This window comes from Salmo trutta, chromosome 22 (genome assembly GCF_901001165.1).
Source record: "Salmo trutta chromosome 22, fSalTru1.1, whole genome shotgun sequence".
In the NCBI taxonomy this organism is placed as follows: Eukaryota; Metazoa; Chordata; class Actinopteri; order Salmoniformes; family Salmonidae; genus Salmo; species Salmo trutta.
Genome location: NC_042978.1, coordinates 19,156,039 through 19,170,018, shown reverse-complemented (window position 1 = coordinate 19,170,018; position 13,980 = coordinate 19,156,039). Strand labels below are relative to the sequence as shown.

The 13,980-nt window shown below is 45.7% G+C and overlaps 1 protein-coding gene across 4 annotated transcripts in view; it reads left to right on the top strand.

Moving 5' to 3' along the window:
- Positions 1 to 13,980, top strand: part of sema6bb (sema domain, transmembrane domain (TM), and cytoplasmic domain, (semaphorin) 6Bb) — a 131,119-nt gene extending 117,139 nt beyond the window's left edge. For all 4 annotated transcript variants that reach the window (XM_029707086.1, XM_029707085.1, XM_029707084.1 and 1 more), the window contains exon 17: positions 8,719 to 13,980. In XM_029707086.1, coding sequence (XP_029562946.1) covers positions 8,719 to 9,587 — 869 coding nt within the window. In that variant the 3' untranslated portion in view covers positions 9,588 to 13,980. The remainder of the gene's footprint in view (positions 1 to 8,718) is intronic.

Genomic DNA, 13,980 nt, shown 5'->3' with positions numbered 1-13,980 from the left:
GTATTGGAATCGGAACAACTTTTTCAAACAGACTAAGGGCGATTTACAATAGAAATAAAGTATTTAATCATTTACCATGTCAAATCTACTGTATGAATGGAAACTGTTGGTGTAGCCTATTTGTTATTATTTTATTATTAATCTTATGTTCTTAAATGTATATTTGGGGACCCTATTTGATTTTTTTTTAAATTCAATTCAGTCTGGTATGAGAACGGTAGCCCCTATCTGCAAAAGCAGGGTGTCTGTGGAAAGCTGAGTATATTGACTAATGATCGGTACCTTCAAATCTTTGGTATGACTTACTACCATATATGGGCAAACACATTTATAAGGGCAGGCCGAGCCGATGACCTCATTTCAAGATGGCTGCTATCTACATTCCGGTCAGTGTTGTGAAGCATAAACGAAATAAACACAGAATTTGTTGATACACACTGAAAGCCAGGACTCCACAGATCATGAGGATATCTTATTTGTCTGCCTGTGACCTGCTGTTATTTATCAGCAAACATTCAAGGTAAGCTTTGATATGTTCTGTGTTTGAGCTCTAGCTACATGGGGGGTATCAAATTAATCTTTAGGTTGGTAGGAATGTATGACTTAATTGCAACATCGAATGTCCACCGAGTGACTATATCTTTGTGCATCAAAAATATGATGTTGCCTGCTTACGCGCTGTAGGTATCCATATACCCTGTATGTCCCCCAACACCACCACAATGTTTGAGAGAGGTTGGTGTTGTAGAAATTTAGTTTTTATAGTAAAGTGTAACCTTTAGGCACATCCAGTGTGTAAAAACAGTGCAATTACCACATTCGGACACTTTGGAGAGGTTGAAAGGACACTTGAATGTATCCTGGATACCCCATAACACCACAATGTTTGAGTGAGGTTGATATGGTAGAAATTGTGTTTTTATACTGAACAAATGGCATTTAGGGATTGCAAATATGTAATAGCACTGGAATTATCTAATTTACAGACATATTGGAGAGGTTTAAGGACACTTGGAAACGTCCCGTGACCACACCTGACACCACTTATTAACACACCTGCCCATTTCTAGTTGTTAGGTCTAACAATCCCATTTTTTTCTGACATTGTTCAGATGTTGTGGAAGCCATCTGATGTGTTTCCAGCTCTAGTCATCAATAATTCACTTATAGCTTGTCAATGAAAAATGTAAAACGGGTATTATTTTGATTGCAAGCCCTGATCCCAATGACTCGACTGCCCCCACATGGAGAGAAAGAGAACTGCTCTTTTTCAGGGACTCATGAGACTCATTTGAATTTCCTGATCCAGCAGGAAAATTCTCTTTGACAAAAGAGTGATCAAGTTAAGATCCGACATCTTTATGCTGCATGGTTGAGAAATGGTGTTCTTAACAGCAGTTAGTTTGGTCCCAGAGCCCCATAATGCCTCATTCTTAACCCCCACAGAGTGACATCCTTTTGAGACCCGTGGGATTGCCACTCTCCCTAATCCAGCACTCTGTTCGCAGGTAACAAATCAAATAAAAATGTATTGGTCGTGTTTAGCAGGTGTTATAGCAGTGCAGCGAAATGCTTATGTTGCTTCATCCTAAGAATGCAGTCGAATGTCAAGAGTGTACAGCAGTACATAAAATATAGAGTGAGCTATGTCAAGAATCCAGTATATAAATAAATATCCAATGTGTATAAACAGTGTAACTAAAATACAATGTACAGTAGAAGAAATATTAGAATAAGCTATGTCGGGGATACAGTATTTAAATACACAGTGTGAAACAGGAATTGACCAGTGGTTCAATGTCGCTATAACATGGGATAGCAGCGTTGGCTGTGAGTGTGTGTGTAAGTGTATGTGCGACTGCCCCGCAGAAGAAATACAATATCAACCCACAGAGAAGCAGAAGATTGAACTTCACTCAACTTTCTAGAGTTTTCCCTGTTAACACTATTAACGTTTCCTTTTACTGTGGGAATTGTAATCGAATCAACGCAATACTAGCCACTTCCAATGCAACATACCAAAACAAAACGAACTACGCAAGACTCAGAATGCAAAACTAACTATGCAAGAGATTTTGTTGTAGGCAGAACGCATCGGAATAGGATTCTATTGCATTGACAAGCACCACTCTGCCGGTACTCTACACAGACCTGCAGTAGGCCTACATGCAAATAGACAATTGCAGCATACTGTATGGATCTGTGCCATTTTATGAGTAGATGCGCTTGTTTTGAGATCAAAGCGAGAGCTGCATGTAGCCATGTGTGCACATTTTGTTCATTTCATTTGCTAGTTAGTGAGTTATTAGCCCAGTTATAGATCATTTGTAGTCAGCAATAGGGGAGTGATTGCTTCCTACAAGAGCACAAAATGGGTACATTTCTAGACATTTTTGAAAAGCCAGTCAGGTAAAAGAAAAATTGAGGGGCAGTGTTGTATTTTGAAGAAACTAAGTAGCCAAAAGGCAGAGGATAGCATAATTTGTCAGATTTTCTGTAATAATGGTATAGGAATAATAATGTATTTTATTTTGTAAAGGGGTTTCTTGCATCAGACAACATATTTTCAGTCACCTCCTTGTCTGAAGGACAAGTGGATAAACAGGTTAATGTCAAGCCTTGCATGTTTTTAATTTAACTAGGCAAACAAATTCTTATTTACAATGACGGCCTAGGAACAGTGGGCTAACTGCCTTGTTCAGGGGTAGAATGACAGATCTAACCACTAGGCTACCTGCCGCTCCTTATGGAATGTAGGCTTACATTGAACACCACACATTGGCTGCTACTGTAGATTGAATGAAAGAACAGCTATTTCCATGTTAAAAAGTAATGGGATACATTAGCTCCATTGTTTTGGTGGTAGGCAACTCTGGTAGGCCTACATTATGATAGAATAGCCACAGTAGGCTACATGGCCACTGTTAAAACTGTAACTTAAAGCGGGTACAGCCTCAGTGTTCACAGTAAACGCACGCTGGAAGTTGCACAGCATTTTCGCAATGTTCAAATTTGCGCTCAGCAGACTTGAAATTTGCTCAGTGCCTGAAAAATATGGGGAACATTGTTCGTGAGTATGAAGTGTGTGTGCTAGCTTGTGTGTGTGTGTGTGTTTTGTGTGAGTGGGTGTGCATCACCTGGTGATGGCTGTTAAACAGGTTGATGGCCTGGTAATAGAGGATCTTAGGGGCCATGACAAATTTCTTCAGCCACCTGAGGTTGTAGAGGTGCTGTTGCGCCTCTACAACTTGATGATTGATTTGGAGTCGTGCGTGGCCACTCAGTCATGGATGAACAGGATGTACAGGAAGGGGCTGAGCACACACCCCTGGGGGACCCCCGTTTTGAGGATCAGCTTGGCGGAGGGAATTGTTGCCTACCCTCACCACCTGGGGTAGGCCTGTCAGGATACAAACTAGGTGTCTGATGCCTCATCTTTCTGAGGATTGGCCTCATTGTGTACAGGAGGCATTTTTAGAGCCAGGACCCATGGAGGAGCGGAGGTATGGTGCAGGAGACATTTTATAAAACGTGTGTCGTAAATAAGAGGAGCAGGGCAGAGGAAAAGATTCAATCAGTCAACCAGATGGGCACCAAGGCTGGATGGTTTAATCATCCACCTACTAAACCTTCAGCAATGTGTGATGGGAACAAATCCAACACTTCAACACTGAGGTGTTAACCTCAACAAATAGTAGTGTGTTTTCCCCTGCGGTCATATATCATGGTGCATACAGCCATGGCACACTAGATGTATGTCTTTAGCATGTGAGAAAGATTAAGTTGAAATTGCGAGGTACGTGATTAGGGAATGAGAGATTGGAACTCCCGGTGGATCGTTAGACTAATAACACGGCCCAAGTTTATAATTTATTGCCTGTGACGCATCTCCTGAATATTTATTAATAGTTTACACGGTGTTCTTTTCCTTTGCACCTAAATTGAGGATATAAATTACTACCCAACGCCAGCCAAAACCATAACCGTAGGCTACAGGGTGTTATTGGAAACGGCATCCCTTCGAGACACACTTTTCTGAAAAACAATCCACAGCCCAGCTGTTTTATTTGGATTGAATGCAGCTGAAAGTGCTAACAGCATCCACCTTGTTAAGTTGTTGCAAAAGGCTGGCATGATATGAAAAGCAAGGTTAGAATGTATTAAAATAAAAAATCATGCTTTGTATAACACAAACGAACCACTTAACTGACTGACAGTTTACCGCTCAACAAATTGTCCACAGCATGGGAGGGAGCTAACTTCCTGCAATGGATTTGAATTTAACACACCCTTATTTAAATCAACTGTACTCTATCATTTACCCCAAGCAGCAGAGCGGGCATTGTAGCAGCACAGTGGACTACTGAGTGGATGCAATTAGAACAGAATTAGCTACCTTAAGTAAAACATTAATATGTTTAATGGAAATGTGAAAGCCTGATTCCAATAGCAGATTTTTGTGGATATGCTATGGAATTTTAATTGAAAACACATGCTGGGGTTCATAAATGTTTTGCCATATTGATCAGTAAAGGCACCTCAGACCAGACCTTATAAGGTTCTACACAACCTCCAGCGATCTCACTCAGTCACTACTCTACCTTGGTAATGAGGTCAGAGGAACTATATGTGCCATGACCACCAGCCCTATGAGTAAACACAGTGTTTATGGTGTAGCAAGGCTTAGACTCTGAAACTCCAATTTGTCTGACCGAAGAGCAGTGGAGGAGGGGGACCCAGATTACAGCAGGAGAGCGAGAGAGAGGAAGAGGTTAAGAGGGAGAGAGAACAACCCAGAAAGAGCCTGCAGACTTCCAACAGAGTAAGAGGGAGCGAGAGAAAGACAGAGAAAGAAAAATAGAGACAAAGAGAGAAAGTAGCAAGATAGAGCCTGCAGTCTGTCTGTTAACAGAGAGAGAAAGAATGGTAGCAAGATAAAGAGAGGATAATGAGCTAAATCACTGAACCATGAGTGCAGTCCCTTATTCTCATCTATTACACACACACACACACACACACACACAATCACGTCCATATATACAGTACACACATGCACTGACACGTGCATGCACAGGGTACATACAAATACATTGCCATGTAGAGAAACAGTAGGTTCCTAGATCAAAGTCCCTCAGATCATTTTATAACACGGATACTGTCAGTCCCACTCAACCTCAGATATGTTTGTGTCATATGCATGTCCATCGGGAGTGTGTTGCTGCTTTTGTGCTGTAGTTTGAAAGCAGGATGTGTTTCATGTGTGAGCCAACCCACTCGCTGGTACAGTAGTTTCTATCCCCCTACACTGCAGCAGGCAGCATCACAGTTAATAACTGCATGTTTCCAGTCACCACATACCCGGCCTCACTGACACCATGTTGGGTTTGAAAATCAATAACCCCACCGCTAAAAGGCCAGCCAATTTGCAAGCATGGGCAGAGCAAATCCATACGCTGCCAGTGTTTTAATGAAGGGAATCTTAACCAAGAGCCAGGGCCACTGTGTCTTTTCATTAGGCTGGGCTACTCCGAGCCAGGGTCCATGGGGGAGAAGGAGAGGGAGAGAGGGCAGGAGGGCGCGAGGCAGGGTTGAGATGGAGGGTGGAGGAATGGAGGGAAGGAATCAGAGGCATATCCCTGGAGATGGAGAGAGAGAGAGAAGAAGATTAAAGGACATGCCACTGGAATGGAGGAGAGAGGAGGAGAAGATCAGGGAAGCGAGGGAACAGAAGACGGTGGCTGCAGACGAATGGAGAGAGAGATGGGGAAGATTAACCGCAACATAGAAATGAAAGACTGTGAAAGAGTGTGTGCTCCGTAGCTTGGTGACTACCCCCTGAAAGAAACACAAACACATAGCAGTTAGTTAGTCTGCCTTCATAGCGCCATATCCCTCCGCCTGGCCCATTCCTCCCCATCTCCTCCACTAACTAGGCTGCTCCTGCCTCAGTGTTGTTCTCCTGTAATTGAAGCTGCAAGCCCAAGACGTGCTCAGTGTTCGTCAGGCTGACAGTCAGGGCGGCTTCCATTAAGGTTTAATAAGTGAGTCGGCGAGGAGAGGGTTGCTGTCAGCCCGGTGGGACAGAGAGAGAGAGACCTGTCCCCCTCCCCTCTCCTCCCGCTTCACCCCTCCCTGCTCCAGCTGCTTTGTCTCCCCCAGCCATTGACACAAAGCAGAGTGGCTCCAAAGGCGACAATCACTAATGGCCTAGGCCTTTCAGAGTGCGATGTGCATCGTCTCTCTGTGAGGAGAAAAAAGGAGACACATTGGGTCTGAATAGGAGGAGAATGATGCTGCTCCAGATAGGGAGAATGCATTTCAATGGTGGTTCAGTATCATTACCAGGAAAGGGCAACCCTCCTCGCCGTATTCTCCAGTTGAGGTGTGGGAATACAGACGCTCATCACAACCTCTCCCCACACCGAGATGACAGCGTATTATTGCACCGTACAGAATTGAATCTGAAGTTCCATAGTGAACCCCGGCCGTGCATTTTCAGGGAGAAATGTGAAAGGGAAAAAGGAATGGGAACTCCTCAGTGTAAGTGAAGTATGAACATTTCCAGATGTGGATGAAATTATGGTCCAAAGTTGTTAGAGAGCCATCAAGGCTTGTGGTTTTTAGGAATGACCAAACCCATGAACCAATTCATTACCTCATTGGTTTAGGAATAAAACAGAGGCCACAGTAAATAAATATGACAGCAGTGCCGTATCCTGACAATGTCATTTTTCCCACTGTCTCTCTCTGCTGCCTGGCTGCCACTGAACATCATCATTTAGGAGCACAGTACTTTCCAGAGTAATATAATAGATACTGGCAGTGAATCCAAGTTGAATATTGGTCCGAAAAGAGAAAATAAATAGTGTATGAATCAGGGAAATTTTTAGGCTGGATGGGTGATGATGGATCAGGGATATGTTTAGAGAGAGAGAGAGATAAATGAGTGTTTAGCAGAAAACACAAGCACAATGGGAAGGACTATGCTTAGCCAGCAGAATGATGAGCTCTCTATGTGACAGATAGAGGGAAAGAAGAAAAGGGAAAATCAGTCACGTTAATATGAATCCAAAAACCCATACAGGTACTTTGTGGATATCCACTCTATAGTTGAAGATGCAATAGACACACAACACATAATTCACTCACTGTAACTATGGTACCCAGCGATCCGCCATGTATTTCCAAGGTCTATTAAATAAGTGATCAAACACTAATTAGAGTATAAAAGGACCTAGATTGACCAAGATGGCAACTTGATTAGCACTAAATCCTTTTCACTGTGGCCTTTCAATTCGCACCTTCTATTGTTATGGTTTTTAATGTAGGCTGTCCCCATTCCCTGCCTCGTGTCAACGCATGGAGAATAATACTCTGTCTCGCCAAGCCCCAAAACCCACTAATTAGCTACTAGCTGGTTTCTCCTACCTGCTCCTAATTATTGCCATTTGTCTCCATTACAATAAATTTGTCAGATGATAAAGGTATGTTTGTTTAAAGCAGACCTCTGCTCCCTGCATTCTGGCATGTTCTTTCTCTGCTTTCTTTGCAGGGTGAATAAGTGGCTCCCAACATCCATCCATTAATGACATCCATCTATTTCCTGTGGGTCTTATCTCCCTGACACACCCATCACCATCCCTTTGCTGTTCTAGTAATTTAAGAAACATTTACTGTTTGTCTGGGGCCTCTATTGCAGTAGTTTGCTGAAGGCCTCTTTCCTCTTTCTTCATCCCTCACCCTCTCTCGCTATTCTTCTCTCCCTCTCTCTCGTTCTTCCTCTCTGTCTTGCTCTCCCTCTCCCTCTCTGTCTTTCTCTCGCTCACTCTTTCATAGTTTTTTCCTAATTTCTTCATCTGGCTGGGAGTAAGCTCTTTGTTTTCTATTGGTATTGTCCCTGGTGCTTGCACTGCAAAGAACAAGTTTTCTCCTGACATTTTCTTAATTGATCCATGGCAGCAGCTTTGTGCTCTACTGTTTTTCCACTGCTTTAGTAATTCATATATTCCATTCTCCAGAGGAGCTTCTCTCAAGTTCTTTGCAGGGAAAATAAGCATATTGTCGTAGTCCTCTTTCAGATGTGATTGTATTTTTAAAAATCCTTTCTCATGCCGTTAGAAAAAAATAACTTTGTGAAGTGCATGTGTTAATACAGTATGCAACTTAAAGCAATTACTGACTATTAAAGGGATAGTTCGATTTTAAAAGGATAGTTCAATGAAGGCCTTTATCCACTTCCCAGAGTCCCGGACTATCCCTTTAATTCCGGAATGTACAGGCATCTTCCGCTGCAAAGTAAATGTTCCGCAACGCTTCGGGGTTGGGAGATATTCTCAATCAGGAAGACAGTTATTACAGCCATTAAAATCACCATCCACTTTAGGTAATGAACACAATTAGCCGTTACACCAATAGCATATCTTCGCAGAAGAGCATTCCTCCCCACCCACTGAGGCACAGGGAAATAGGCCACTTTCTCAAGCTGTAATCTCCCACTTTACTGAGATGATGTTAACTGTGCTCTGTCTACTGACTTTAGAACCCTGATGAAGGCTAAATGCAGAAATGTATTGTTGTTTTATAATGTATTTTTCTCTTCAACATCATTGTTCCCCAGGAGTGTCTGAACCCTCTTTCACATATCCACTGTATCCACTGACTTATTGACAGCCTTTTCTGTGTCTCTGTTCATCTGTCTGTCTTTCTCTTTGTCTGTAGGTCTCCTGCAGGAGTCTTTCATTGACGAGCCAGATGGTCTGGTGTCAGTCAACCTGCTGGTTGTGTCTGCAGTCTCAGCTTTCGCCACGGGGGCGGTGCTGTCGGGCTTGGCTGTCTGCTGGATCATGAGTCATCGCCACCGCACACGAGGGGCAGGAGCCAACAGGAGCCGTAAAGGGGACAAGGAGCAGAACATGCTGGGTCAGGGCCGGAGCGGCTCAGTGATGAGCGTGACACGTACCAGCGGTAGCGAGAGACCCCGGTCACATTCCCAGGCAGACAACCCGTTCGTAATGCCCAACGGCTGGCCTAAAGGAGAGATGGATCCAGGCCTACCTACTCCAGAACAGACCCCCCTGCAGCAGAAACGGCCTCCACCCAGCATGAGAGATGTAGACTGGGACCAGAGCCAGACCTTCCTCACCTCAGTGGGCATGCCCTGCCCAGCCAACTCCGTCATCTACCTGAGCTCCAAGTTCCTGCAGGAGAGAGGTGGCAGGCACGAGGGCCCAGGGGATGTGGGGCCCCCCAACACGGAGCGAACACGTTACCTGGTCCTGGCCAGCAACCGGGAGCCCCATGGGGGACAACCCAGGACCACCCTGAGGAACTCTGCAGGTGAATACAACTACCCAGCCACGCCACAGGACTCCCCAGACCGCAGGAGGGTGGTCTCAGCCCCCAGCACCCAGATGGACTTTGGGGAGCCTCCCCGTTGGACTCACGAGGGACTCAACTATAACAGCAATAACGGAGCTCCCTACCCCTCCCAGCGCCCGGGCCTGATCCGGGCCAACCACCACGGCCTGGCCGACTTCAGTCACCTAATGGGAAAGAGCGTGGGCGAGCCTACCCCTAGTGGCCAGTGAAGAGAAGAGCGCAATGAACCCCCCTCTCTGAAACCCATTTCCCCTCAGCAACTGGAATACCCCTCAGACTCACTCTCCCTTCCCGAAATCTGCCCTGTCTGTCCTCTCTCACTGTCATTCAATGTTCTGACATCCCCCGGCGTGAAGCCTGACTGTCTAACTGACTGAAGAGACTGGGTCTCCAGAAGCCAGCAGTTTAGAGAGAGAGAGAGTTAAAGAGATGAGGTTATTCTCCTCATGGCTGCAGCTCTGCTATCACCCTGAGAGGTGCACCCCTCTGCTCCGTACGTGGTTTAACCCACAGAGCATGGACTGGACACCATAAAACCAACCTCAAGGACTAGGAAGGGGTGCGAGGGAAGGGACATTTTGTGAAAAAGGAAAAACAAAAAGAAATGAGAACCGCTTCACTGATAATTTAGTTCAGTTCCAGTGGTGAAAGGTCTCATTCTACTATCTTGTGCTCTGCAAGTCATTCTTTGGGTGTGACATTTTTATTTCTGCTTTGCTTTTGTGCCAGCATCCAGCAGACAACCATGTGCTTTTCCTTGTTTTTTTTCTGGCCACCTCTATCAGTCAGCTCTATCAGTCAGCTCTATCAGTCAGCTTGTGTTTGATAGATATTAGCAATGCCAGGTGGCACTGGATCATGCAGTATGGGAAAGGGTTCCTGTCTTAATGTGAGCATACAACACACTGGACCATCTTATTGGAATAAGCTTGATAATGATGTCAACGATCCGTCCCATTGTGTTAACAATCATGGAAAAACCACACATTTCTAGTGTGTTTCTAAATCTCTATTATGCATTTAGAATCAGACCTTGTAACGGTTTCCTCCCCCAGTCTGCAGCCCAGATCTAGCAACAACAGCACTGGACTTGAACGTGTCAAGGTGGAGGGGACAAAAACCATCAGGGAGGAGATGAGGATGGTACCTTAATATCTCTGTTTCCTTGGAGAAGTGGAGGGAACAGCGAAACACAGTCAGAGGGCACAGCGGTATAAGAAAACCTTGTCCCTCCCACTCCCTTCCTCCTTCTCTGTCTGTCTCTCCCTGGATCTATGTGACCTGACCTGAGGCCTGGGCTACCCGGCAAGCCAGCGGACAGGAGAGAAGAGCACATAGCCCATGTAGGGGAATGTGAGCCTGGCTGTGGGAGTTAGCGGGCCCAGGGCCCTGCCACTGGGGAGCTCCATTCAGGCTCCTCTCCCTGACACTGAGCCTCTTTGTGCCCCGGAGCAGGAGGAGATGGCTGCAACAAATAGCCGTTAAGAGTCAGGGCCGGAGGGGCGAACCCAGTGCCCCAGCCCAGCGGAATATCAATGAGGACAGCAGCGCCCCCCTACCCATCCCTTCGGCCCCCTCACAGACACTGGCACCGTTTGGGACTGGGGCTGGGACCAGTCAGGGTGGTAGGCCAGGGATGGGCCGATGGGGCTGGGAGACTGGCATCATTCAGACTGCTATCACTTCTATATCCCTGCCTTTCAGCGTCTATACACAAGGGACACTGGCTCAACAAAGCAAAGTAGAACTGTTTGGGCGTGGATTGTCTCCCTCCGCTCTCTCTCTCTCTGTTTGATGTTCTCTTTTTGTCCGCCTCTCTGCTCACTCCCCTGTCTGTAGATCCGGTGGCTCGTGTTTTTTCATCCGTGTCATGACTTGTGTGTGTGGATGCTGCTCTGTTTCAGGCTACAGCGGAAGCTGTCCATAATCTCCTTGTTCTCCCCCTAGTTCTTTGGCCCGGTAGCCATTATCTGAGTGATTTCTGCCGCAATCCCCCAACATTCACAAATCAGTGTTAACTGCACCCTCACCCTGAGTGCTGGTCGGCAACACGCATGGGAGCGCATAGACTGGCTTCATTAGTGGGTCTGTGGGCTGGGAGGAGCAGAGGAGGAGAGCAGGAGAGAGATGGAGCTGGAGGGGCATGGGAGGAGCAGAGGCTGGGCTGATCTGGGTAGGACTGGTAGAGAGTGGTGTTAGAGAAACACACAACAGAGCCAGAGAGCACGAACATACATCTTAGCAGGGCTTAAATACAAAGCTATGGCTACATTCAGAACTGCTCTGAAACGGGGGAGCAGATAGAGGGGAGGCCTGGCCAGCTGTGTGGTGGGCTGAGGAGAGGAGCCGGGTTGGACGGTGGATTTGTTTGTCTTAATGTAAAGGGCTAAACCACTGAGGTAGAATACTAAAAGAGATTCATGGAATGTAAGCACATGATCTAGCTGGGTAAAAAGACCCACTCATGGCTGAGTCCAGGGAGACAAAGCAACAACTGAATGCGTGTGTATGCATGTGTGCGTTCATGTGAGTGTGTTGGTTTTTGTGTACTTGAAGTATATTAGTAGTGAGTGCTGCCATGAATGAGTAAAGTAGTTGGTGGGTTGGGGAGTATATTGAAATAGCACATTCCATACTGTAGTAGACAAAACCACTCCTCCACGTTGTCGTCGTCGTCCTCCTCCTATCTCCATTATAGCCCTGAGAGGAGTGTTGGTTGAGAATATGGGGCCTTGAAGCAGTAGTGGCCCCCTGGTGCCCCCTCTCGTCTCCTCTCTTTCTCCCAGCCAGTGGTGTCCCCTAAGTGCAGTGTGTGATTGAGGCCTGCTCTGCCTGCCCAGCCAGGCGTGCTCCAGCTCCCTTACACTGTTTCACTAAACATGCTTGATTAGGCAAAGTACATCCCAGCCCCTAATGGCGTGATGAGCCCCTGAGAAGATTAGCACAGACACATCAAGAGGGTGACGAGCACCCACTCTCCTCTGCAGCTATCCCCCCATACACACACAGTCACACAGTTACACACACATAAACATACACACACTTAAGACACACACACTGCGCCCTAATCAAATTCAGGATCCAATTGAATTACGATCTGCTGTTATCCCCAGGCCAGGGAGGAGGGAGGCCAAACTTGTGGCTCAGACCCAGGGATTTGCTCGTTGGAAGAGCCACACATGATTATCTTAGTCCACCATGACTAAACAGTTAAGGAATCTGTGGTTCCCCATAATACAACCCTTCAGGCTTGCACACAGACAGACAGACACATACACACAATCAGCCTTTCCCTCTCTGTATGTTGTATTAGCAGCTACAATCAAACAGAGGTAGTTTTAAATGTGTCAACACCAGAATGAGAAATCTGGGTAATTTACTGTGAAGCGCTCAAAAATCTTTGTTCTTTTGAAATCAGTTTTTAAATGTTTTAACCCTTTATCTACATTTGCAATCCGCTGATGCAGTAAATTGCTTTCTTTGGCAGCCATTACTTTCTGCTGGACATGATATGTAGCTCACAGAGTGTTCCTCTCTCTCCCCCCACCCCCACCACCCACCCCCAACCCACATGACCTGATCTGTGTGTATAAATATCATGGACTGTGTGTGTCCCTGAGACCATGCCATTGTATGTTGTTGGCTTGTTTTCCTGAGTAACCCAGTGATTTAGCTAATGCCACCCAGCCAGAAACTGCCAATGCCAGGATGGGATGCCCTAGAAAGACCCAAACCAAATAAGAAGACATGTAACCCAATCTGCTGAGGAATAAACACGGGCAGCAGACATATTTATCATTGAAAGATAAGCACAAAAAAAGTTAGCATTTTTGTAAAGTTGTAGAGAGCATTCTATTTAGTCGGCACTCATTCTTGATCATTCTTGTCATGTTTTTTTTGTTTGTTTCTGTGGTAATATTTGGTTTGAGTTTTTGGGATTTGTTGTATTGGATTTTCTATTTCCTCTTTGGTGTGTGAGTTTGATGATGAAGTTGATGAAGATGATGATGATGAAGATTCTGTACTGTGAACAGCATCTCAGTATTTGCTCCCACTCTGATGCCTGTGCTGTGTCTGAGTTGTGTCTGGGAGGAGAAGAGGAGAGGAGGAGGCGATACAGACTGGAATCACAACAAAGAGAACTTTCCCCCTTTCCCACTCCTCCAGAGTCGAGTCTCCTGCTACAGTGACAGACTCCTGCAGTCCTGTGGCTCTCACCAGAGGCTGTCTGTCCCTGCCTGTGACCAGGGACACTGTCATTAAATGACACAACGTGTCCCTGTGTGTACATAATCTCAATGCTTAAATGTAATTTAAGTGCAGTAGCTGCATGACACAGCCTCTGTGTGTACAGAAGTAGCAACGTGTGAATTTATACAGTACATGCAAGTGTGTGTGCTTGTGTCCGCAAATCTGTCCATCACACAAACACATGCATGCACCCTCAAACAACTGCGCACACACACACACACACACACACACACACATACCCTTCAGCAGTTGAACACCATTTCAACATTGTCCTCAGCTCTGCCTGTCACTTAGCATGGAGACTTTGCTCTCTGTCAACTTTCTTATTCTAATAAACAACTCAGACATTAA